The sequence below is a fragment of the Mustela nivalis genome (genome assembly GCF_964662115.1).
Source record: "Mustela nivalis genome assembly, chromosome: 13".
Lineage (NCBI taxonomy): Eukaryota > Metazoa > Chordata > Mammalia > Carnivora > Mustelidae > Mustela > Mustela nivalis.
Window position 1 is genome coordinate 24,350,444 of NC_139032.1, and position 27,386 is coordinate 24,377,829.

At 40.8% G+C, this 27,386-nt stretch overlaps 1 protein-coding gene across 1 annotated transcript in view; it reads left to right on the top strand.

The window, feature by feature from the left end:
- LOC309846386 (ras and EF-hand domain-containing protein-like) overlaps window positions 1-27,386 on the top strand; it is a 76,604-nt gene that overhangs the window by 43,171 nt on the left and 6,047 nt on the right. The window contains 8 exon segments of the mRNA XM_082695292.1: window positions 3,136-3,226; window positions 8,191-8,286; window positions 11,176-11,253; window positions 13,524-13,648; window positions 15,898-15,913; window positions 15,917-15,966; window positions 17,583-17,667; window positions 18,574-18,662. Of these exon segments, the coding sequence (XP_082551418.1) occupies window positions 3,136-3,226; window positions 8,191-8,286; window positions 11,176-11,253; window positions 13,524-13,648; window positions 15,898-15,913; window positions 15,917-15,966; window positions 17,583-17,667; window positions 18,574-18,662 (630 nt within the window).

The following is a 27,386-nucleotide window of genomic DNA, read 5'->3' on the forward strand; positions in this document are numbered from 1 at the left end:
AGTGGGGCAGGATGCTGTAAGGACCGCTAGCAGTCCATCAGTAGGTCACCGTGATCCTATCCTATAAACTTTTCAAGACCAATGATTCCATACAGAACAGTTATGACAGGTTTCTTACTGTATATCCATCCTCTTGAAGCCTACTGGAAAATCTCATCTGGAGAGGCAGACAGGACAGCCCTTGAAGCCTGGCCTGGTCATGGGCCGGTGTGTGACTTTGGGCAGGTTCCTGCGTCTGCAGAACGAGACTGTAAATGTTCACATTCTCAGGGTGTGGAGGCCCAGGAGATGATGTCCCGGGTGGAGCCCCCCGCCCCAGGCTGACCACATGGTGGGTGCTCAGTGGTGGGGTTCTTCCTGTCTCTGGCCCTCCTCACCCAGCCTGAACTGGAAGACAGAAAGCGGTAAGCCTGTACTGTCCTATGGCTTGTGTAAGCCATAGCTGGTTTATGTAGGATATCTTACTGGTCTGACCAGCTGACTTACTGGTCTGGAGCTCAGGGCAGAGGAAGGGATTCCGTGTGTTACAGTCCAAATTTCAACCTCTTTGTTCCCCAGAAGAACCGCAGTCCTCTGGCTTTAGTGGGAAAGAGTGCATTTTGTTTGTTGTAATTCCCGGCTGGTCTGCCCTGTAGTGGCTTCTCATGGTGGCCATTTCACCAGTGTCTCTGAGTGTGAGGCGCGTCCCTGCTGGCCTCTGCCCAGAACTTGTAAAGGACCCTTTGATAGGATGCACCTCATCTGCAAGGGGGCAGGAGAGGGTATGCCTCGGTCTCTTTATTCTTTCCTTCCACGTGATGATCAAGCTATCTAGTTAACCTTTTGGAGTTTAAGTGAAGGGAGTTAAAATATAGGAGTGTTTTCAAACATTGATGCTACATACGACTTTTTATAGTTTTGGAGTCATGTGAAAGTAGAGGTATCATGAACATTTCAGTTCCTGACTCTGAAATTTTCTCTCAAATTTGTCTTCTAGGGGTTTTCAGTAGGAGAGTAGGGCGGTCCTATGAACTCCAAATTCTGTAAACTAGGGGTGATTCACAGACCCTCTTATTGAGTTTTTAGAGTGTCCAGTAATATCTGTTAAAACAGACAAACTTCCATGCACATGCATGTGCACACACACACACACGAATTTATATGTGACCTTTATGGATAGTACCATATAAACCTACAAGAGAAAAAAGAATGTCATTCTTCATGTTGTCCTCACCAGCCAGGCTGCTGTCCCTCTGCAGAGGGAATGTCTTCCCTGTGCTGAGCTGTGTTCCTGCTTGTCTCCTCCCTGCTGCTCAGCTGTTGGAGTGGGAGCCAAAGTCAGGCTCTGTCCCAACTACCAGAGACCTCACTGAAGTGCTTCGGTGATGACTGTGAAGTTCTCCTGTGTTCTTAGCTGAGGACCCTCACCCTCACCTGGGGTTGTGGACAGGGGCGGATCTCTATCTTTTCACTCTGAAGGATGGGCAGTGTCCGGAGGGGAGCCTTGGACCAGGATAGAGTGGACAGTCTTCATCACACCAGACATTTCATTATGAGCTAGGAATTGCTGGGGCAAACATGGTGTCATGATAGACTTATACCTGACTTATTTAAAAAAAAAAAAAAAAAAGTGTTGCTCAGAAGTGAGGAAGGCAGAAAGAACACATTCAGGAGCGGTCCTGGATATCGAGAAGGAGCGGTTGGAAAAATGGTAATAGAGGGAGGAGGGATGTGGGACTTGGCTGTTTTATAGTCTCAGAGTTGAGCAAACCAAACAAACATTCTGTGGAGATACGTAGTTCTTAGATGTCATACAGCAGGTATTTATAAACGAACCAGAAATAGCTAACTCTTCCGATGAGGTTAACATCTCTTCAGGTGGGCTGTCAGGTAAGAATGAAGAAAACACAAGGGGAAAATAGCAGTAAGTCATTCAGAATTTTATTTTGGGGCCTTCTCCCCACCCCTTGGCACTTTACATAGATATTAAAGTAATGTACGCACAGACCGTGTTAACAAGGGAGCCAGCAAGTGGAAAGCAGGAAAAATGGTGTCCCAGATCCATCAAACTGGAAGACAGGAGATCTTCTGTTCTGTTCTGTTTTGTTTTTTTTTTTTTAATTTTTAAAAAAGATTTTATTTATTTATTTGACAGAGATCACAAGTAGGCAGAGAGGCAGGTAGAAAGAGAGGAAGGGAAGCAGGCTCCCCGCCAAGCAGAGGGCCCTACATGGGGCTCGATCCCAGGACACTGGGATCATGACCTGAGCCGAAGGCAGAGGCTTTAACCCACTGAGCCACCCAAGCACCCCATGTTAGGTTCTGTTGTCTACTTTTTATCAATGTCATGTCATTGACCCTCTAAATCCTGTGGCGCTTCTTGTCATCTAGTTGAATAGGCAAGACTTATGAATGAGAAACTTAGATAATCAGACATACATCAGAGAGAGAATAAAAAATACATTTTTTGGGTTTAATCTGCAGCCTCGACCATTGTAGAGTGTGACAGATGTCTCCATACTAGCCAGTTGCTCAGGAAAACTATGCCACAACTCTCCTCAATGACATGTTCCCATTTCTAACTTTTTGGCAAATCAGTGTGCTCTTCATCTGTAGAGAGGAGATTTGGGGATTAGTAAAGGAAACAGAATTTTTCTACAATGTAAAGACTATTTTTATTATAGAACTTTAGGAAGCTGATTAGAAATAATTGTTGAGATTCCTTTTATCCCCTTCTAACTGTAGCATATAATATTGTGTGTTTTCTATAAAGCGTTGCAGAATTCTATCCAAAGATCTGTTTACTGTGCGGTTCTTTTTTTTTGGTCCAGGATTGTCACTCAGTTGTGGGAGCAAAAAGGATTTTCAGAATTTATCAAGAACTTCCCAGTGATTTGATATCTTTAGCTGTTCTTCGCCACAATCTACGTTAACACTATTTTGTCTAATTTATACCATTTACTAAATATCTAGTTTTAATGTTATTTTACACCCAAGTGGTCAAAGTGCCAATCCTGTTTTATGATGTGGAAGAACAGGGAATATTCTTTAAAATAGTGTGTTTCTCCTCATCTGTAATATAGGGGTTGAAATAGACGAGGTTGAAGTTGTCTCTTCATGTTGCAGTGAAAAGGTGTGCACCCTCTTGAATGTCAGAGCCCAGGACAAGGCAGCCATGCAGCTGAGTGAGTTGGAAGAGGAAATGGATCAGAGGATTCAGGCAGCAGAACACAAGACGTGTAAAGATGTGAGTCTGTGGGATTGGCCCTTTCTTCCCACGATTCCTGATGGATCGCCTTTTACAGACAGGGCACCGGACAGGGTTTTCCATGAGGGCTATTTTTGGTAATGGTTTTGGGGGGAAAGTGAGGGGGGAGAGAGATAATAAGTAATCAAATAAAGTAGATAATTTCAGTAGCTACGAGTAAAGAGCAAGTGTGGTCAGCAACGATGGGGAGAAGCGGTCGGCGGGTCAGGGGCCTCTCTGTGGAGGTGCTGTGAGAGTGGAGGCCCGAGGAAGAAGGCAGCGCCCCCCTGGGGTAGAGAAGGGTGTTTCAGCTCTTATACCACAGTCTCCCCGACCATGCCCACTGCCAACTTTAAATCTAGATTGCAGGGAAATTAAAATTCTGTCTGAGAACTTCAGTGTTTTATAATAAAAAGTACTTTTATTCAGCACTGAGTAAACACTATAGTTGAAACTTGCTTACCTTCAATGATTTCCATAGAAGCAATGTTTGTCTTTTTTCCTTATAAACTACAACTAGGTGATGCATGTTTCCTGGAAATGGAAAATAGACTTCCCTGTAGGGCTAATGTTGGGTTGAACATTTTCTTTTCATTTGCCCTGTTAACTCCAAGAGGCAGCAGGATGGAGTGAGAAGGGCCTGAGTATTGGCATCTGATTGTTATTAATGTGCTTCCGGGCTCTGCCTTTGACCAGGCAGGTGGCCCTGGGGAAATAACCGGACCTCTGACCTCGGTGGTGCCATTTTTAGAATGGAGTAATGCACCAGCCTGCTTCATGGAGGCCCAGCCTGATGGTGGACGTGAGTGCCTAGCACCGGGCCTGAGACGTGCTGACTGCATCCTGGCTGTGGCCGGCCTACTTTTTCCCGTGGCTCTTCGTACTTTGTGTCCTTCCAGATCCTTTGCTTGGTCTGCTGTACCCCATATATGACTTCGGGTCTCTTCGTTGTCTTATCTCTTACTGGCAAGTTGAGTAACTGTTGGGATGTCATGTTCAACAGAGTCAGTGGCTCAGAGTCCGTGGGCCAGCTTTAGGGCAGTGGAGATCCCATTTTTCTGATAGCACTCCATTTGTTGTAGTCTAGAAACAGGAAAATCATATATTCTTTCTGCCTTTTTTCCCTCTCCGTGCATTTTATCTGGGTTCTCATTCCCTCATCGAACACTTAGGCTTCTTCTTAACCAGCAGACTTGTGCTTGGTGTTGGAGCTTACCAGGGCCCCCACACCCTGTAACTTATTTGGCTCAGCTCGGCTCCCTGTGGTTCTGCACTGCACAGCTCTGGTCCGGCGTGATCATCGCTCTTCCTTCTCTCCATCTGCTTTCTTTGCCCCTCCTTTCCATTTTCCCAAACTCAGCCAAGCTTAGAGAAAGTCTCCCTGTCTCCTTGATGTTCCCTCGCAGTCCTCTGGTCATATCCACCTCTTCCTGACCTTGACTCCTTTTGCCCCTACAGTGTTAGTCCATTGCTCCACGTAAGTATTCTAGACTGTAATGGCTTTCTCGAAGTAGAATTGACACACAAGGAGCTGCATATTTACAGTACAGAGCACGATAACACTGTGTGTGCCCATAGTTCAGGAATCCACCACCAACAGTCAAGATAATGGGTGTATCCGTCCACCATCTAAGTTTCCTCCGGCCCCTTTGTCATGCTTCCCTTCCTCCCTCCTCTGCCCTTCTTGCCAGGCAACCACTGTGTATCCTCTTCCATGAAAGGTCTGTTAAAATCTTTTGTTCACTTTGAAAATTAGGTGGTTTTCTTATTATGCAGAGTTTTATTTGTTTTTAAATACAGTTTTCTTTTAGACTGATTTATTTATTAGAGAGAGAGAGAGCACAAGCAAGAGGGGCAGAGGTAGAGGGAGAGAGAATTTCAGGCTGAATCAACACAGAGCCTGACCCCAGGACCTCAAGATCTGATCTGACCCGAAACCAAGAGTCAGACACTTCACTGACTGCACCACCCAAGCGCACCTTATGGAGTTTTGAAAGCTCTTTATATATTCTGATTTTAAAATTCTTTCCCCACGGTGACTTGTCATTTCATTCTCCTAACAGTGTATTTTGAAGAGTAGAAATTTTTCATTTTGATGAGGTCTGATTTGTCAATTTTTCTTTAATCATGCTTTTGGCATCTAAGAAACTTTGCCTAACACAAGATCACAAAGATTATTCTGCTGTTTTCTTCTGTAAGTTTTATTTGTTTTAGATTTTACATTTAGGATCCATTTTGCAAGATGTGGGTCAAAGTTCATATTTTTGTGGCAGGTGGATATCCAGTTGGTCCAGCACCATTTGTTGGAGATTCTTTGTTCTCCACTGAATTGCCTTTGTACTTTGTCCCACGTTGGTTTACTGTATTTGTGTGGCTTTATTTCTGGGCTCTCTGGTGTGTTCCATTGGTTGCTTTATGCCAGTATGACATTGATTTGGTGACTATTGCTTTATAATAAGTCTTGAAATCAAGTAATATTAGTTCTTCAACTTTGTTCTTTTTCAGAGTTGTTTTGGCTATTTTAGATCCTTTAATTTCCATAGCATCAGCTTGTCAATTTCTTAAAAACAAAAAAACAAAACCCAAACCTTCTGGGGTTGATTTGATTTCATTTCATTTATAGATCAATATGGGGAGAATTGGCATCTTAACAATAATGAGTAATTTGATCCATAAACTGGATGTATTCTCCCCTTATTTAGGTCTTCTTTAAATTTTCTTAGCAATGTTTTGTACTATAGAACATACGGATCTTATAAGTCTTTCCTCAGATTCATTCCTAAGTATTTGGTATTTTAATGCTACTCTAAACTATGTTGTTAAAAATTTCAATTTCTGGTTTCCCATTGTGAATATATAGAAATACACTTGATTTTTACATACAGGTCTTATACTCTATCATATTTGTTTATATTGCTCACACTCAGTAGCCTTTTGGGTCGATTCCATCAGATTTTCTAAGTAAATGGTATATAATCTATGAATAAAGACAGCTTTATGTCTCTCTTTCTGACGTGAATGATCACTTCATTTTTCTCTCTTTATTGCACTGGTTAGAATAAGATAAGTGAGAGCAGACATCCTTATCTACATTCTCTCTCTTAACAAGAAGTATGATGTTAGTGGCATATTGTTCATGGATGCCCTTTATTCAATTTTGAGCATGTTCCTGGTTGGCTAAGAGTTGTTGTTCCAATTAGAAATGGAATGTTGGATTTCATCGAATGCTTTTTCCGTAGCTATAGAAATGATCATGGCTTTTCTCTGTTTTCAATCATCAATGTGGTAATTACATGGATTTTCAAGTATTAAAACACACTTGTAGTCTGGGGATAAACCCCACTTAGTTATGATGTATTTTCATTTTTATATCTTGGTTAATTCATTTTGCTAAATTTTGTTTATTATTTTTACATCCATATTCATTAAAGATATTAGCTTGTGGGTTTCTCTTAATGTGTTTGATTTTTGTCTCAGGCCAGTGCTGGTCTCACAGAATGAGTTGGGAAGGCTTCCCTCCCTTTCAGTTTCCTGGAAGTTTGTGATGAGTTGGTCTGAAGCACCACCATTTCTACCTAAGTTACTGTAACGACCCCCCATCCAATCTCTTGGTGTCTGCCCGTGACATGTTGGGAATGGAAAGAGCTACATAGTGGTGATTTCCTTTATTAAGCTCTGAACCAAATATTTTCACACCATAAAAGTTGTTATGTTTAGCATCATGGCGCTGGTTTTAGCGAGAAGACTTGCCGAGATGCCAGGAAGGCTGTCCGAGGTAGATGCTCATTGGGAGGCTTCATGTCTTCGTCCGCCTGTGAAGGGGCAACACTTGCTTCCTCACCTGTAAAGCTCAATAAACTCAAGAGACTCACTTAAAACAAGGTTACCAGGAGTGAAGATGTTGTTCTTCTCCAGATATCTCCTCCTAAGCATAGAAGATTTCATTTACATGGATTATTTAATTTATATGGCTTATTTAATTTACTTGGATAATTTAATATACTCCTCACATTAATCCAGTAAGGAAATGGAGGCTTCAAGTAATTTGTCTCAGCTAGACAGCCAAGTAAGTGGGATGTAAGACCGTGTAACTCCGGTAGGTGTTGAGACATGGGGTCATGTCTCCCCTGCAGAGAGGCCTTACCTTACCTCCCAGCTCACTTCCTGTCACATCTCATTGTTAGCTTCTTCTTGTATTTCTTCCTGAGATCATCTTTGCTTCCTGTCTTCTCCCACCAGGATGCCTGTTGGTCTTCATTGCTTCTGCTCTGTCCCTCGGTGCTCAGGACTGTTGGCATATAGGAGGCTGTCAGTGCATATCTAAATTTCACTGGCTATTATAAAAATTTATTTGAGTTCTAAACACAGGGCATAAAGTTCCATGCTTTGTGAAGAGGGAAGGGAAACTTAAAGATATCTGAGCTCCTGGGATCTACAGCCCTTGACCTCCTGGTGTGCTCCTTAGCATTCTCTGATACAGGCAGGATACATCTGAGAAGAGCCACCCCATGCAGAAGCACTTAGCGTAGAAATTTGCAGGTGATGTGATTTGAATTCAAGTAAGGTGTGAGCTCTTGGAAGTAGGATACACCCACTGGATCTTCCTGGGCCCTGATGCCATGATAGGGTGCAGGCAAGCACTTGGGCCCTTGGCTCTTGCTGTATCTTTTAATTAACAATAGCAGTAATTAATTAAACTAGTTAATAGATGCTCCCTGGCCTCCTGTCACAACATGAGTGATAGTCTTATATGCGTCTTTCCAGGTGATGTGTGCATGTCGGCTTTCACTTGCACAGAAGAGCTGTACCTTGAGAGTCATTTGGTTTACTTCCGCCATCACTTCTTGCCCTCCCTGTGTAGGAGACTTGGGATCAGCCTTAGTTTGACATAATACATTTCTCACTTAATGGGGTTTTGAAAAACCTATTTAAATCAGTAAAATCTTTTATTCTTTTTTTTAAAGGAAAAACATAAGGCTGAGGAAGCCCTCAGTGACCTCAGACGTCAGTATGAAACAGAAGTAGGGGATCTACAAGTGACAATAAAGAAACTTAAAAAGGTAGGTTTGTGGCAGTGAGGCTTCTAGGAATAGCCTCAGTATATCTGGGTGTTTCAGTTTTTAGCAACTGAAAACATTGGGAATCATATTAAAGCAGCAGTTGGAATCAGATTTCAGAGTCAAATGGGGCTTCCTGAAAGATGGTTTTTTAAAGGTCCCTGATTTTCTGTTTCAAGGGCAGCCTTTCTTCTGCACAGGTCTGATAAGTATTTCTGACCCCTTGGACAGTTGTCCATCAAACCCCAGTTTTCCTTCCTTGGGTACCCTCAGGACCCACATGTTCAGTGGACTCTGCTCACGACAGGAGGGTTCCTGTCTTTACTGGTCATATATTCTCATATCCTTGCCCCCAGCTAACTGCAATGGCCAGTATTCGGTGAATATTTATTAAATAAAGTAAATATTCTTGTTCTGTGCAGGAAGTTCCACATGTAGGGCACCCCCGATCAGCAGGAGGTAGGAGGGAACTTGCTGAAATGTGAGCAAAGTTGTGATTGGGTTTGGCTTTTGCTGTGTTTGGTCTCTAATGAGTAAGGTATTTTTCACCCTGTGATGTGCTGGTAGCTACTTAACAACAGGCTCTGGAGAGGGTAGGGGGTCAGGTACAAATCTGTAATATTTGCTGTTTTCCATGGTGTTAAGGCTGCCATCATTACAATTTTAAGCTGCCAAGTTGACATCACTGAGAGCAGAGTTTGGGAAGAGGTACGTCCCATTGGCTCTCCGCTGCCAGCCCAGGCTGTCTGCAGCTTGGTACTGGATCCACCGCTTGGGTGTGGGTTGTCTCTGCAGCGAGCAGAAATACCTTGGCTAAAGTGAAAACGGATACTGGAAAAAAAATCATTCCTGAAAGTGGCACTGTGGCACTTTGCTTCTCTGGCTCTTCATGTGATTACATTTAATGCTCTTTCCAGTGTTTATAGTCAATGAGATTAAGTGACAATTAGCTGTATTTTATAGTCTATTGCAGTTCAAACCTCTGGGATTATTAAAAATTCTCCCCAATAGCCTTCTTGGGAAATTATGATCAATGTCAACCTTTTCTCTAGTTGACAGAGGCCATTAGACAGACATGAGATGCTTGAATTGCACAATTTGAACAGACCAATGTCTTGTTGATGCCAGAGTCACAGATCTCCTCACCCTGGTCCTTAGTTATTTTCCCGTCTTCTGACATCTTTAGGCTAAAAGCAAGTTATGCAGAAAAGACACACAATTTCTTGCCACGATGAGGCATATGATGAGGACCACATAGGCCCTGAACAGTAAGAGTCAGAAGTGATGGGACCAGAGTCCTCATCGTGGCTCTGCCACTTTCTGCCAGTTACACCTGGGACAATTGCCTTCGTTATCTTATCATTTCGTTCCTCATTTGTAAAATGGGATTAATAATTGACTGTCCCACCTCAACATAATAGCTGAGACGTTACTGACTTTATAGTTTAATAAGCTCTTTTTCACAATTTTTAAATTTAATTCTCAAGCTATCTCTGAGGAGAGGTGAATATGCTACTTTCACCGCTGAGGACATGGAGTGCTTGAGTCACAGCGCCAGTAAGCCGTGGAGTGGTCTCGCTACGCATTTTGCGCTTTCTCACTTGTACCAGACTTCCCACCTGCTGGGGAGGCTTTTTTATAAGATGGGGATTTACGTGAGGGAATGTTAAAGGCTTAAACTATGGAAAAGATTACAAATTGATTATGACTGCCGTTACCCTAAGCCATGAATTCTGAGGAACCTAGTTTTTTTTTTTCCCCTTAGGATTTTTATTTACGCATTTGACAGAGATCACAAGTAGGCAGAGAGGCAGGCAGAGAGAGAGGAAGGGAAGCAGTCACCAACTGAACAGAGAGCCCGACGCGGGGCCCATCCCAGGACCCTGGGATCACGACTTGCGCTGAAGGCAGAGGCTTTAACCCACTGAGCAACCCAGGTGCCCCAGGAACCTAGTCCCCCCACCCCCATTTTTCTTCTCTGAAATTGGCATGCATCTGAAAAAATCAAGGGCTCTTCTCAGAGCTGGCCAGGGGAAAGAGTCGTCTTGTGTGAAAACTTTTAATAGAAGCATCTGGTAAGATGAAGAAAGTCCAGCATCAGATTACTTAGGCTTTGACTTAGTGTGATTAAATTTAGCATTCATTTTGGTCACTGCGTAACTACTCAGTTAATGGAAACCCATGGATCCCCACCGTTTCCAGGGACTGTCGGCTCTTTGTAGGAGAGGCATTTTAGTTGTCCATGTTAGAGATGCTCCTGAGCTGGTTTAATCTGGTGATACTGACAAGTCACCCAGAAAGCAAGCTCAGGTATATATCCATAGAGTCTGGGTGCATATGTCACTAGCTTACTATCACACTTACATGTTACTGATTTCAGTTATTCTAATAAGCACTTACTGGAATCACTGTGAAAAAAAGAAGTGAATCTGACGCTAACACTGCTGTTAAAAGTCTTGGACTCTGGTAGGAGAGGTAAGGCATTCGTAAATAATTATAATACAGGGTAGAAAGTGTTAAGTACAGATAAATTTCTAGGAGAATATAAAGGTCCAGACTCAGATGCAACGTAACTGAAAAGGTGAAGTTAGGTCGCTTAGTAGTTGAATGGCTTCCCAAAGGACTGTTCAGTTCTTTCAAAGGAAGTTCATTAAACCAAAAAAACCAAAACCAAAACCAAAAAAACAACCCTTTTTAAATGCTTAAATTATTGAAACCAAGTTTTCAAATCCTCATGGATTATATGTAGCTTAATGATTTACAAAGTTGTATCATGTTGAAAATTGAAGACTTTTAGAATTCCTATAGCTATATATTCAAGGATACTAATAAACTTAACTGAATCTATCCAAAGTCAGTTTGTACATGAACAGCTTTTATTTGTTCTTTCAGCTAGAAGAACAATCAAAACAACTAAGTCAAAAAGAAGATGTGACTGCCTTAAAAAAGCAAATTTATGATTTATCAATGGTAAGAATCACCTTTCATTCCCAGAAATACATTTCCTCTTCGACGACTAGACATGGTTGGGCTGTTTATCGGTTTTCCGGGGATCGAGAGAAATTAATACTGAAGTGAAAGAAAGCCTTTGATGTACCTTTGAACAAACATGTTACTCAGGCTATTATCCTCAATGATCCCCCACTTGTGGTGAATGTTTTTATTTATTTCTTATTCACAGCAATGGTGGCATGGCCCTTGCACTTCACATAGTTAACCCTGCATTCCTGCAACTTCAGCTCTGCTCTGTGGGGTGAGGGGATAATTGCCCTTTTCTTCCTCCAGAGTTCCTCTTTCTGTCCCTTTCCCACCTTCCTGACCCTGCCTTTGGTCTTTCTGTTGCCAAATTGACAGCCTTTGTGTCTGTTTTATCATCATCATTAAGTTGTCTTTATTTTGTTTTTAGGTGGACTCTCGAAAAGTTAAAAGCCACTAGCGAACATTTCCTTTGTTAGGACTCTAAATATTCTCATTGCCGAGCCCAGAAGTGAGCCAGCTTGCTGCCAGTGCATTTCTTTCTCTCCATTCATTATCCCCATACCACTCAGAAGAGAAGGCTCCTAGCTTCATGGTCAAGTTGGAATGTGCCATCGGTTCCAAATTTTGCCACATCTTAGTTAGCTCTGTATTTGGATCATGACTTTCTTGTAGAGTTGCTAATTTTTCTTGCATTTCCTGGTTGAGTTTTTGGTTTCTTGTAAAAAGAAACTCTGGCATCTTCAGGATTTCATTCACTGATGCCTTCCAACTTCTTATTTATTCTTCCTGATGCATGGAATTTGTTTTTTCTCCTGGGAAATGTTAATTTTGGAGTCTCCAAAATTTCAGTTCTTATTGGACTGATTGTTTTTTAAACTCACTACCCATACATCATCCTGGAGTTTCTGAACATTTTAGGTAGCTGGTGTAGGATTCCTGTGCAGCTAGGTAACAACATCTGTTTACCTGGGGACCTCCCCTGAGAGGGTGTCTTCCTAGGAGCTGTGTGTGTGAAGCTGGCTTTTGGAATGGGGGACCGCTTATGACCGGAATTAGTGGGATATGGATAAGAGGACTTAGGACACTGTATCGGGGTCATTCAGTTCTTTTTCTTTTTAAAGATTTTATTTATTTGTTTGAAAGAGAGAGAGAACAAGTGGGGGCAGAAGGAGAGGCAGAGAATCTGAAACAGACTCCAGCTGAGCACCGAACGTGAGGCAGGACTCTATCTCATGACCCTGAAATCAGGACTTGAGCCCAAACCAAGAGTTGGATGCTTAACTGACTGTGCCATGCAGGCACCCACTTCAGTGCTTTTCAAAAAGACAAGCCCTGTCTTACTGCCTTGGGAATTGACTCTGACTATCTGCTATTCTTTGCTAGTGTAAGAGAGGATGGCCTGGGGGCTGCGGGCTGTGTGCCTTAATACACAAATTTAATCTGCTTTTAAGCTCCATTTCCACCTGTGGGGGAGCAGGTGCTGCCTAGCTAATTGCCTCTTCCTTTGCTCTGCAGCACAACCTTCCCCAAGCCTCTTCCAGACCTACTGTGCTCCTGCTCTCTTCTCTTCTGTCAGCACATTTCCATCCAGTTTCCATCTTCCAGGAATGTATTTAATTCACTTGAGTGTTGGGGGGCCCCTCTTGCATTCTTATAACCTGTATTAGTTTATTTCATGTTATTTGGTATTTTGTGGGAATGGGGTCTTCAAAGGGAAAGAAGAGTGTTCTGTCCATCATTTTGTACTGGAAGCCTCCAGTGTTTTTTTCCTTCTTTTTTAAGAAAAACATAGACTTTTTTTAAAAAACCAAACTATTTTTAAGTGCAAAAATCACAAATGTTAGGTGATGAGATTTATTGTAAAAATTAGCCAGTCTGCCCGGTGATAAATACTGTTAATTCCTTAGCGTATTTGTCAGTAGATTCATAGCTCTCATTGAGTAAAACAGATGTTTACATGTTTGATCTGAGTTAATTTGCCAGTAACATGTTAAAGTACATCACAATCCCATCTTGACTGAGTTTTTTGGCACCAAATGTCAAACGTTTAAGAAAAAGAACAATTTCAAAGATTTAGCTTTTTGAGACTTTACTACCTTGTGATATTTTCAAATCACCTTGAATTGGTAACGAGTTCTTCGAACACCCAAGATTTGAAGGACTGTGGAGGTGTGGGGGTGGGGTGTGAGGTCCCATTACTCTTGACTCTCCCGGGTGGAAGATGCCCAAAATCTAATGCTTGTGCTGTTCCTTTCCTTCAGGAAAATCAGAAAGTTAAGAAAGATCTTTTAGATATTTTAGAAGCACAGAAAAACATAGCCTTTCTTCAGAGTGAATTAGATGCTTTGAAAAGTGATTATGCCGATCAGACTCTGAATTCAGAAAGATATGAAACTTGGCATTTTATTCTTTAGTTTGAGTGGGTTGTTTGTCTAGATGGCCATCCATGTGAATTAAGTCAGCTACGTAATCATAAAGGGTTATTTTGACTTTACTGGTATGTTCTTTGCTTTCCAAAGATTTCACTTTCAGTGTCCTATTTCCTGGTAATTTTTTGTGCTAAATTTTTTTTTAACAAAAAGATTAATTAGTATAATTATTGACTGCTTTGGAGAGTGCAGGGCTTAATAGATGTTTGAATTACTGGGAAGAGAAGAGTATACCTAACATGTCAGCGGTCAGTGCTAATTGAAGTGCACACACATAGAGGTACATATACACATGTATATGTATGTATGCATATACATACATGTGGGTGTATATATATGCAAATTCCTATGTAAGTATCCATATATATCCATATACCCATATATGTGCAAATATATGGATACTTATGTGGGTATTTGCATTCACAGATTTGCATACTAATGCATATATGGAGATATATCGACCCCAAATACATACATGTGTGTGCATGTGTCTATATAAACTTGTACACTTGGGGAAAATGTCATGCTTTTTGTTTTATTTGCTTGTAAACTTTAATCACAATTAAGGTCCTGTAATGGTCAGCAGTGAAACATTTATGTACTTATTGTATACAGGTTCCTGACTTATAGAAGGAGTAATGAGTGTGGAATATATGAAAAAAAGAAAAGAAAAGATGTGGTCTCTGCTGTATGAGAAGTTCAGGTTCTTTGAGAAAGCCACGAAGCTGAAAGGTTATGGAGCTTTGTAGGAGCTGAGCAGTGTCAGAAACAATGCCAGCAGTGTTGCTGGTTGGGTCCATTGCCATGTGATGGTAGATAAAGTGTCCTTTTTATTCAGAAAAGGTGAAGAGATTTATTAGAGAGGAGACACTTGAGGTCAGCTTGGGAGGAGCTGGCCTGTGCTGATCGGGGTGGGGAGGTCAGGGGCAATGTCAGTGAGGTTACGCAGGCGGCCCTGCCATCTGGCAGGCACTGTGCATAGGACCTTCCTAGCATTGTCTTGCAATCCATAGAATGTCCTATGAGATACAGACTTTTAGTCTCTCCATTTCAGAGACTCTTAAGAGTCTCAGAGTTGCTCTAAGTGAGCAGTAAGCAAGGCAGAGGCACGAACAGAGGGACAGGTAAGACTGGCTTGGGGCACAGTGCTCACACATCTGGATAGGAAAAGGTATTTCAAATGGAAGAGTAAAAGTTAAACAAAATCTAAAAATTTAAAAGCCAGTTTAAGGCTATGATGCAAGGGCCCAGCATTTTTGGCTAAGGAGCTTGAATTCCTATCGTCAATTGGGAACCTTTTATTTTATTTTATTTTTGTAAAGATCTTATTTATTTATTTATTTATTTGATAGAGAGAGACAGTGAGAGAGAGAACACAAGCAGGGGGGGTGGAAGAGGGAGAAGCAGGCTTCCCCAGCAGAACCGGGAACCTGAGGTGGGGCTCGATTCTAGGATCCTGGGATCATGACCTGAGCCTAAGGCAGATGCTTAATGACTGAGCCACCTAGGCACCCCAGGAACCTTCTCGCTTTATCACCAAGAGAGTGAGTGGACAGGTTATTGTGGATGACAGTTCAGGGCCTGAGAGTCTTTGAAAGCTAGTGATGGGGTTTGTCTGCTTAGACATGAGGCTGGGGCCAAATGGGGGCTGGTAGTGAGTGACTGAAGTTCTCAAGGGGCCTTAGCAAGAGGAGGCCAGAGCTTTGTAATAAAGCAACAGGAATCACTGAGCATGGTTTTATGACAGATGGAGAGAGCCTGGTCCTATGGACTTCTCTTTGGTTTACGGTGAGGAGGGGAGAGCCAGGCAGGGAAAGGAGAAGGAAACACAAGGAGGGAGAAAAACAGCTGGGCTGGGAATGTGTTAAAGCAGAGAAAGAGCAGGGGAGGGTCAAAGTAGAGAGAGCCGGCTGGGTTGAAGGGGCTGGTAATGAGTGCCTGGGGAGAGGGGAGTTAGCAGAAGGTGAAGGGTCATGGTCCTGTGAGGAATGGAGCCGGCTTTGGGAGGGAGAACAAGACCTCGCACAGGAAGCAGAGGGGGGATATGCAGGCGTGTGGGGCTGCTGACCACATGGAGGGACTGAACGATAGAAAACCATGGCCAAGGACACAGATCTTTGAGAAAGGTGAAGGGGGTTCTGGAGGATAGGTGTAAGGCAGGACTGCATACCTAATTCTGGTTCAAACATAAAATATGGTTTTACAGGCATCTGGAAATAATCTGAGAGTACACAGAAGATCGAAATACTCTTGAGAGGCAAATGGAAATACTCCAGTAAGTTCTCATATAAAACGCTCATTACATTTACATTTTCCTAATGTTTTGTGAATGAGACATGTGCCCCATGTCACACGAGTGGTCATATTCTCAAGACTGGGTTTGCAGGTCCAGGTGGGTTTCTTCTCGCTGTGGTGCATTCAGCACTTGGCCTTCGCCTGCTTTTAATCCTAAATAAACTATTCAAATCCAGGGACTAGAGTATAATTCTCTCTAAGTCCTCGCCAGTCAGGTGAGATGTTGTTACACCTCTATAAATACTAAGGGCTCAGACTCAGTGGCTGTCTCTGCAGCTTAGCACACCGGGAGGCTGTCAGGAATCTCCTGTTTGCTCATGTCAGAGCACTGGACACCCATGATCATTCTTGCCCAACATATTGTTCTTGGTGAGGCAGCTATTTTTCTTAGTTTTTTTTTTTTTTTTAACCCTACTGGAAATATTACACCTGCTTATCAACTTCACACCCAAGTTACCATAATTCCAGCCTCTGAGGGCCTTCCCCACAAGAACCCCCCTCCTCTACCCTAGCGCTCTCTTCTACCCATGTAAGTTCTGGTTTGTTTCCCCACATGAAGGAGGATCAGACTTGGCAAGTTTGTTTTCCCCATTTTGATGATTGTGAGGTCTCACCTGTGGCAGATACAGAGTTGACATGTTACAGTGATCCTGCTCATTCATTTATTCATTCGTCCAGTAGGCTTTATTCAACACCTTTTCCAGGTCAGGTATGCCAGGAACTGAGCATAGAATGGCAAGTGAAAAGAAAAGAAAAAAGTCTCTCTGTCTCTTTATGGGGCTCATCTAGGGGAAGAAGATGGATACTGATAGCTTATTATAGAAATAAACATTAAAATGTCAAAGAAGTGGGATGAGGGGAAGGGGTATGCCTACTGGGGGCATATAGTGCAGAGCTTCCTCCTAACCAGGAAGGCCCAGGAGTGTTCTGGCAGATGCAGCAACCAAGCTGAGATCTGAAGATGGATCAGCTTTCAGTAGAGACAGAATGGCCACTCTCAGGCGAAGGCTCTGTTATTGTCCTCGGTTTTTAACAGAGGTTGCCGCCGCTCTGACAGGTCAGATGACTCCCATCAATGATGTGGAAGGTACATGCCTGCACGGGATTTGAACCCAGAGTCAACATCAGAACATTTCATCGGTACCTGACAGTGCCCGGAGGGCAGCATCAGGCCACGGGGAAGACATGGGAGTAGCCGGGAGAAAGAAGTGTGACATAACACATTACATTTACGCCTGGCTGGGACACATGCACAGGGACAGAGAGCAGCACATGGGGCCACCCGGGTCCAGGCATTTAGGAAACAGAGAACTTCAAGAAACCTATTGACACTGCGGTGCTACGTGAGGGAACAGCGGGTTCCAACAGCATAGCTAATTCCTGAAATGCCTTGAGACCTTTAAAAGAGAGGTAATCCATTAATTAAGTTGTAGTTCTAGGAGTGAATTATGATTTCAGTTTAGGAGGTTTGAAGAGGAGTGGTAGAAATTTGCAAGAGATGGTAAGTAACTCAGTATTCTGAACTTTGCAGCCTTTGAAGAGGGTGGCTTTTACCCCAACTTCCCTTATCTTTTTGTTTGTTTATTTGCTGTGTAGAACAGCTAACCAGAAGTTACATGACAGTAATCATGGCCTTAGGAACTCCCTTGAAAACAGTTACAGCAAGTTCAACAGATCTTTGGTAAGTAGTAGAATTTTATAATACATTCTTTTCTTTCTTATAGTAGAGTGTTTTGATGAAGATCATGTATTTTCTTATAGGGGGAACTTAGGAAATTGCAGAACTATTCCATTTAAAATAGAAGAGGCAACATTTTCCCAAATTAAAGAATATGCTATCCTTCTGCTGAGATAAATGCCTAGATGTTCACCAACTATCTGTTAGCTGTTCAAGGAAACCAGAGAAAGATCTATAAGGTGTGACCTAGGTCCTGGAAGAGTTTATAGTGTGGTAGGGAGTTCAGATGTGCACAGATAGCAATGATAGAAGAAAAAAATGGGAAATCTTATCGAAGTAGGAAGAAAATACTTCCCATTTCAGAGGAAGGAGAAGGTGCTTCTGGCTGAGGAGTATGCTTAGATACACTGAGTATTCTTTAGGTCGTGAGATGATCAGAGTGGGGGCCTTGGATTTAAAACCCCGCTACAGAAACAAGCTAAGCCCGTCTTGGAATTTTGAGGAAATTTTCCTGACTGCATTTGTCAGAAATCTTCTTCTCCCACTTCTGGGGGTCAGGTTCAAGTTTAGGGTTCCTTTGCCTTAGCTTTAGGCTTTAGACTTTAGCTCAGTCACTGAACCAAATTATGGTTTGAGAAGAGATAAACCTAAAGACGTTGGTATTCAGAGTCCTAGACAATGCAGGCAACCAGGATGCCCTTTATGGCTCATGCAGTGGGATTTGGATCTAAGACACAATGTAAAGAGAGTACTACAGGAGTTATCTTGGTGTTTGTGCTCACATTTACTCATGTAGTGTACCAAACTTTTAATGACATTGGAAGTTAATTAGTGTGTTATATATATGTGTATATGTATTATGTGTTTATGGAATAACAAAATGTTGCTTATATATTTTATGTATTTCAGCACATAAGTAATATATCACGAGGGAATACAATTTCTAGGAGCAGTCCCGAATTTAATGGTCATTCTCCTCATCCTCTGAGCTTTGACAGGTATGGTAACACCTACTTACTTTTCATTTGATTTCTGGATCAGAGTAATAAGGAAAGTAAATTTCCTTAGAGGGGAGTTAAAATAGTAGAATCTACTTTGGGCACTAATTTCTATTTTCTGCTATGTTATTTAAAATTTCTGAAACCTGTAAAGATGGAAAGAAGAAATGTCTCAGAGAGGGCAAAGTGATTTCCTTAAGACATTGTTATGACATGATTTTACGTATGCTTCCCCTGACCTCGTTCTCTCGTTACATCCTGTTCCTGAAAAGTGAACTCTGAAAACTTTTAGAGGGAAACAAGCAGAACTATAGTGTTGGATGTTGCCATATTCGTGGGATAGGATGTTGAGACTCTTGGCATGATCTGCAAATGTTTAATAGCTCAGCATAATATTATGTAAGCTGTGTTCGAGGAAACTTTCAAAACAAATAGAAACATGACTAGCAGACGTTTGTGAGCTGTTGTATTGAAAGAGTCAGAGAGATTTAACAGAAGTGAGAATTTAGCTCTATTTTGAATCCAATGAAGCGCTATATTGGTCCTATGTAACCTGAGATCTGGCGACAAGGACTGAAAGATTACATGTGTGTACTTGTGTGTATAAATACATATGTCCATTGTTATTAGTTAAGTTAAATTTGGGGGATATCAAACCTTGAAAGTAGAAGTTATGGCAAAGGCTATGGGCTTCTAGCTCTCCATTTCCAATCCAACTTTCCAAATTATATTCATTCCCTTTGCATTTGAGATCTTCTGTTCTAAAGAATAAAAATGTATTGAGAGTTAAGACGGCAGAGCAGTAGGGGCACCCTGTGCTTGCCTTGTCCCTCAAACACAACTAGATAAAATATCAGATCTTCCAAGAATATACTCAAGAATAGATCTGAATACTGAGAGAACAAAATGCAGAACTAGAGGGAGAAAACATTGTAATAGGTAGGAGGTGCAGAGGCATGGTTCTACAGATCCTTCCATAGAAACCTGGCAGGCCAGTGGAGAGTGGCATGATCCATTCAACATGCTGGGAAAAATATGCAGCCAAGAATACTTTATCCAGCAAGGCTAGCATTCAAAGTAGAAGGAGAGATAAAAAGCTTCCCAGACAAACATAAACCAAAGGAGTTCCTGACCACAAAATCAGCCCTGCAGGAAATACTAAAGGGGACCGTCTCTGTGGGACAGAAAGACCAAAAGCAACAAAGACGAGAAAGAAACAGAGAATCTCCAGAAGCAGTGACTTTATAGGAACACAATGGCACTAAATTCTTATCTACCAATAATAACTCTGAATGTAAATGAGTGAAATGCTCCAGTCAAAAGATATAGGGTATCAAAAGATAAAAAAACAAGACCCATGTATATGCTCCTAACAAGGACCACATTTTAGACTTAAAGTCCCCTCCAGAGTGAAAATGAGGGGATGGAGAACCATCTGTCATGCTAATGGACATCCAAAGAAAGCTGGAGTAGCCATACTTATATCAGATATGATAAATATTAAACCAAAGACTATAACAAGAGATGAAGAAGGGCACTCTATCATAATTAAGGGATCTATCCAACAAGAAGATCCAACAATTGTAAATATTTATGCCCCCAACTTGGGAGCACCCAAATATATGAATCAATTAATAACAAACATAATGAAACTCATTGATAATAATACAGTAACAGTAGGGGATGCTAAAACAATCCTCATGCAGCAATGGGCAGATCATCTAAGCAGAAAATCAACATGGAACAGGTGGTTTTGAATGACACACTGGACCAGATGGACCTAACAGATATACTCAGAACAATTCATCATAAAGCAGGATAATATATATTCTTTTCAAGTGCCAATGGAACATTCTCCAGAATAGATCACATACTGGGTCACAAATCAGGCCTCAACAAGTACAGAAGGATTGAGATCATACCATTCATATTTTCAGACCACCATGCTATATCAACTTGAAGTCAACCACAAGAAAAAACCTGGAAAGATCAGGAAGATCAGGGAATTAAAGAAGAAATTTAAAAATGCATGGAAGCAACTGAAAATGAAAACATGGTAGTCTAAAAACCTTTAAGATAAAGCAAAAGCAGTCATAAGAGGGAAGTAAATAGCAATACAGACCTACTTCAAGAAGCAAGAAAAGTTCCAAATGCACAATCCAATCTTACTTTTAAAGGAGCTAGAAAAGGAACAATAAATAAAGCCTAAAGCCAGAAGAAAAGGGGAAATAATAAAGATTAGAGCAGAAATAAACAATATGAAACAAACAAAAAACAATAGATCAATGAAACTAATAGCAAGTTTTTTGAAAGAATTAATAAAATTGATAAACTCTTATCCAGACTTATCAAAAAAAAAGGAGAAAGGTTAAATTAAATCATGAAAGAAAGAGGAGAGATCACAACTAATACCACAGAAATAGAAATAATTATAAGACAATATTGTGTATTATATATTATATGCCAACAAATTGGGCAATCTCGAAGAAATGGATAAATTCCTAGAAACATACAAACTACCAAAACTGAAACAGGAAGAAATAGAAAATTTGAACAGACCCATAACCAGGAAAGAAATTGAACCAGTAATTAAAAACCTCCCAACAAACAAAAGCCCAGAGCCAGATGGCTTCTCAGGGAAAGGGTTTGCCAGATGTTTAAAGAAGAGTTAATACCTATTCTTCTCAATGTTCCATAAAATAGAAATTGAAGAAAAACTTGAAACTAATTCTACAAGACCAGTATTACATTGATCCTAAAACCAGACAAGGACCCCCCCCAAAAGAGAAGAATTACAGGCCAATCAATATCCCTGATGAACGCAGATGTAAAAATTCTCAACAAGATACTAGCAAATTGAATACAACAGTACAGTAAAACAGTTTTCCACCATAATCAAGTGGGATTTATTCCTGGGCTGCAGAGGTGGTTCAATAATCACAAATCAACCAGTTGATAAAATAAAGGATAAGAATTATGTAATCCCCTCAATAGATGCCAAAAAAGCATTTGATAAGATACAGCATACATTCTTGATGACAACCCTCAACAAAGTAGGCATAGATGGAACATACCTCAACATCATAAAGGTCATATATGAAAGACCCACAGCTGATATCATCTTCAAAGGGGAAAAACTGAGAACTTTCCCTCTATGGTCAGGTATAAGACAGGGATGCCTGCTCTCACAGTTGTTATTTAACATTGTACTGGAAGTCCTGGCCTTAGTAGTCTGACAACAAAAACAAAAGGCACCCAAATCAACAAGGAAGAAGTAAACTTTCACATTCACAGTTGACATGATACTTTAACCAAAAAAATTACTAGAACCAGTAACATGAATTCAGCAAAGTCACAGGATATAAAATCAATGTACAAAAATCTGTTTCATTTCTATATACCAATAATGAAGCAGCAGAAAAAGAAGTCAAGGGATAGATCCCATTTACAATTGTACCAAATCTGTAAGATACCTATGAATAAACCTAACCAAAGAGGTAAAAGATCTGTCCTCTGAACACTATTGAGGAAGGCACAAAGAAACGGAAAAACATTCCATGCTCATGGATTGGAAGAACAAATATTGTTAAAATGTCTATGCTACCCAAAGCAATCTACACATTCAGTTTAATCCCTATCAAAATACCACCAGCATTTTTCACAGAACTAGAACAAACAACCCTAAAATTTGTATGCAATGAGAAAACACCTCAAATAGTCAAAAGTCTTGAAAAAGAAAAGCAAAGGGGTGCCTGGCTGGCTCAATTAGTTAATTGTTTGCCTCAGCTTAGGTCACGATCCCAGGATCCTGGGATTGAGACCTGGGTTGGGTTTCCTGCTCAGTAGAGAGTCCACATGACCCCCTCCCTTTGCCCCTCCCCCACTATGCTCACATGATCTTTCCCACTTGTGCACTCTCTCTCAAATAAATAAAATCTTAAAAAAAAATAAAAGAAGAAGGAAAAAAACAAAACAAAGCTGAAGGCATCGCAATTCTGGACTTCAAGCTCTATTACAAAGTTGTCATCATCAAGACAGTATGGTGCTGGCACAAAAGAAGACCCATAGATCAATGGAAAAAATAGAAAATCCAGAAACAGACCCACAACTATGTGGAATCTAATCTCTTGACAAAGCAAGAAAGAATGTCCAATGGAAAAAAGTCTCTTCAACCAATGATGTTGGGAAAACTGAACAGCCACATGCGGAAGAATAAAACTGGACCATTTCCTGACACCACACATAAAAATAGACTCAAAATGGATGAAAGACCTGAATGTGCAATAGGACCTTCAAAATCCTAGAGGAGAACACAGGCAGAAACCTTTTAAACCTTAGCCATAGCACCTTCTAACTAGACACAGCTTCGGAGGCAAGAGAAACAAAAGCAAAATGAACTATTGGGACTTTATCAAGATAAAAAGCTTCTATACAGCAAAGGAAACAGTCAGTACAACTAAAAGGCAACTGACATAATGGGAGAAGATATTTGCAAATGACATATCTGATAAGGGATTCGTATCCAAAATCTATAAGGAACTTAATCAAAGTCAATACCCAAAAATAAATAATCCAGTTTAGAAATGGGCAGAAGTCATGAAAAGACATTTTTCCAAAGAAGACATACCAAATGGCTAACAGACACATGAAAAGTTGCTCAAGATCATTTATTATCAAGGAATTACAAATCAAAACCATGATGAGATACCACCTCACACCTGTCAGAATGGCTGAAACTAACAACACAGGAAACAAATGTTGGTGAGGATGTGGAGAAAGGGGAACCGTCTTACACTGTTGCTGGGAATACAAACTGGTATAGCCACTGTGGAAAACACTATGGAGGCTCCTCAAAAAGTCACAACAGAATTACCCAGTGACCAGCAATTTCATTACTAGGTATTTACCCAAAGGATACAAAAATACTGATTTGAATGGGTACATGCTCCCCAATGTTTATAGCAGCATTATCAATAATAGCCAAATTATAGAAAGAGCTCAAATGTCTGTCAACTGATGAATGGAAAAAGAAGAGGTGGTATATATATATACAATGAATTATTGGCCATCAGAAGGAATTGAATCTTGTCATTTGCTGCAATGGTGATGGAACTAGCGTGTATTGTGCTAAGCATAATAACTCAGAAAGACAAATACCGTATGATTTCACTCATATGTGGAATTTAAGAAACAAAACAGAAGAATATAGGGGAAGAAAAACAGTCAAAAGAGAGAGGAAAAGCAAATCATAAAAGACTGTTAACTACAGAGAGCAAACTGAGGGTTGTTGGAGGGAAAACAGTGGGGGATGAGTTAAATGGATGATGGGTGTTAAGGAAGGCACTTGCTGTAAATAGCACTGGGTATTACATGTAAGTCATGAATCATTAAATTCTACTGAAACCAATTTACCATATATGTTAACTAACTACAATTTAAGTAAAAACTAGAAATCAACAACAACAACAACAAAATAATGTTCTTAACTATCCTGGCAATAGCAAAATGGTCAGGAAGGTTTATTACCAGGGCTTATTGGTGATCACTTTTAGGAAAATGCTATACAGGTATGAGATGTTTTTATTGTCACTGATTTGTGAAATAACAAATGTTGATGGTTTGTAGACATGTAGGCAGCTCAGTTGCTCTGTTATTAAGAAAAATACATTACTTTTAAAAACTGTGTGGATGCAGTGTGATTTTTCTGGACTGATATTTAAGACCAATTCTAAGCACATAGGGGAAAAGATACATTACTGAAAATTATTTCAGAAATTTTACCATGGTTCATTTTGGGAAAGGTTACACACCATGAATAAGGCTCTTGGTACTGGATTAAGAACTCCTCAAGAGTAGGTTCTAAGGGACAAAGTCATCACACCCAGTGGCTCAGAGGGACAGAAGTAGAGCACTCTTGTTCTCATCCCCCTGAATAATAACCAGCGGGCCACCAGGGTCTGGACTGATATCCTCTTTCAAAGGTCATTATTTTAATATCAGAAGTTTAGTATCAGAAGTTTTTGATGCTAATATAAAAACTTAAAAGCATATTTTAAATTTAATTTTATTGCTTTTGTGACTTTACTGGATTTTAACTTGTATACTTGTTTAGTTGTGTTTTTCTAAGATTTGTAACAAAAAAATAGCTGTTCTATATTTGTACTGTTGGGTCCATTATCAAAGGAATGAGACTGAGACAAAGTGAAAGTTATGCAAAGCCTTAGTCTACGCTAAGCATTAGAAGTTAGACTGACTGGCCAGGGGCAGACTGACCGGCCAGGGCCACCTCTGAAGAGAGCAACTACCCCTTGGTCTTACAGGCTAGTTTTATAGGGCACAACTGCAGACATCTACATATGTGGCTTTGGCTGACTGGATGTATCCTACCTGTGTGTTTTAGTAACAGTTACCCGGAACCAATACTAGTAACTGCTGAGGCATTTATTAAACAACAAAATGGCCTTGTTTTAGGTATGTGTTTTAGCAATGTTACCTGGAACTGGTATCAGTAACTGCTGAGGCATTTATTAAACAACAAAATGGCTACCTAGGCAACATGGAGTCACTATGGCTAAGTAGGACCAGGCAGGCCCTAGGGGTTTAACAGGTTTTAATGTGGAATCGGCCCAACAGTACATACTTATGAAAATATTTTTTGGGCAGGTAAGAATAGTTTAATTTTTTAAAGGGAATATATATGTTGACTTTGAGAAAATCTGATGTGTACCTGTATTTTAAATTAGGAGTCTAGATATTCATGGAAGTGATTTCTCAATTCTGTATTTCACTTCTTCCCTTCTTATAAAAAATCTGAAAGTTTTTAAAAACAGTTGTGATTAATAATGATATGGAGCTGAAGTAGTTTGTACTATGTTATAGTGAGAATGGTTTTCTTAGGTTCCTTATGGTGTGGCCTAAAAGTTTTAGAACGATAATTTCATAAATGATGAAACAACAAAAAAATGTATGTATGCACACAGACACACAGAGCTAGCTTGTAAACAATATGGTCTGAATATGTGCCCCCAGGATAAAGACTTTGTAAATAAGTAACATATTTAGGGAGTGTTTGGTGGTTCATACTTTTTAAGTTAATTTTAAGCATTTGCTAATGGTACTGAAATAGTTTTTTTAAAGATTTATTTATTTTGGGGAGAGAGCACATGAGCAGGAGGGGAAGAGGGAGAGGGAGAAAGAGCTTCAAGCAGACTCAGAGCTGAGCACGGAGCCCAACATGGGAATCCATCTCACAGCACTGAGATCATGACATGAGCCAAAACCAAAGAGGCCGACACTTAGCCGACTGCGCTACCCAGGCACCCCGGCACCAAAATATTTTTGACTTCTCAGACTTATGTCACTTATACTTATTTATATTGAGATCACCCTCTGTTTTCTGAACATATTCGTCTCTTTCTCTTTTTATCTATGTGGACTATGTACTCTGCCATTTCCTCACTCTGATGAGACAGTGTTTGCCAAGGGACCCAAGATGTTGCTCCAGTGTAATGGAGGCTAAACAGGCTGTGGCCCTTGTTTTTCTTCTTTTCTTTTCTTTTTTCTTTCCTCTTATCTCCTCTCCCCTTCCCTCCTTCCTTCTTTCCTTCCTTCCTTCCTTCCTTCCTTTCTTCCTTCCTTCTTGTTCTTGTTGTTCCTCCTCCCCCCTTTCTTCTCCTCTTCTTCCTCCTTCTTCTTTAGGACTTACGATGCGGGGGGAGGTGCAGAGAGAGAGAGAGAGAATCTCAAGCAACCTCCACCCTGAGCACAGAGCCCGATGTGGGGCTCAATCTCAATGCCCATGAGATCATGACCTGAGCCAAAATCAAGAGTCTGACACTTAACTGACTGAGCCATGCACGCACCCCACTATTTCAGTATAAACAGGTTTTTGGGAAAATCAAATGGAAAAGCAAAAGTAAATAGGGAAATAATACGGTTTCTTTTGATTCTTTTGTCGGATGTTAATTTCTCCCTCACTTATGTTAGAGAGTTTCACAAATGAAAACATCCATAGAAGCCAGAGGTTCCTGCCTTTATCCGGGAGACCTCCCTGTCAAACGTAGAAGCTTCTTACTAGCCTATGTATCAACACCTAGTGGCAGAAAACTCCCTGTGTCATATTCTGGTACCACACCTTTCTAATTTCCTGTCATTTTTATCATGTTGATTATAAATATGACTCCCGGGATGGCTGGGTGGCTCAATGGGTTAAAGCCTCTACCTTCAGCTCAGGTCATGAACCCAGAGTCCTGGGACTGAGCCCCGCATTGGGCTCTCTACTCAACAGGGAGTCTGCTTCCCTTCCTCGTTCTCTGCCTGCCTCTCAGCCTACTTGTTATCTCTCTGTCTGTCAAATAAATAAATAAAATCTTTAAAAAAAAAGAAATACGACTTCTAGAAAAGTTTCTCATTTGGCCCTTATTTTGTCTTGTGCAACCTAAGAGAATGTATTCTTTATCTTCATGTGTCAGCTTCTCTGAGGATTTGAAGAGGGACACCAATAAGACTGAAGTTGAGCTCATGGCACAGTTTCTTGTGTCTGAAGGTTTTGAGTCTCATGGTCATCATGGTTGTTTCCCATCTAGGTTGTCAGCATCCCTTTTAAAAAGTAGAGCTGTTATCCGGAAATGGACGAGCTATTTGGAGTATGGTCTGACCACATTAGAGTAAAAGGGTTCACATGTCCTGCATACATTTTTCTTAACTTGCATTTATGCTCTGAAC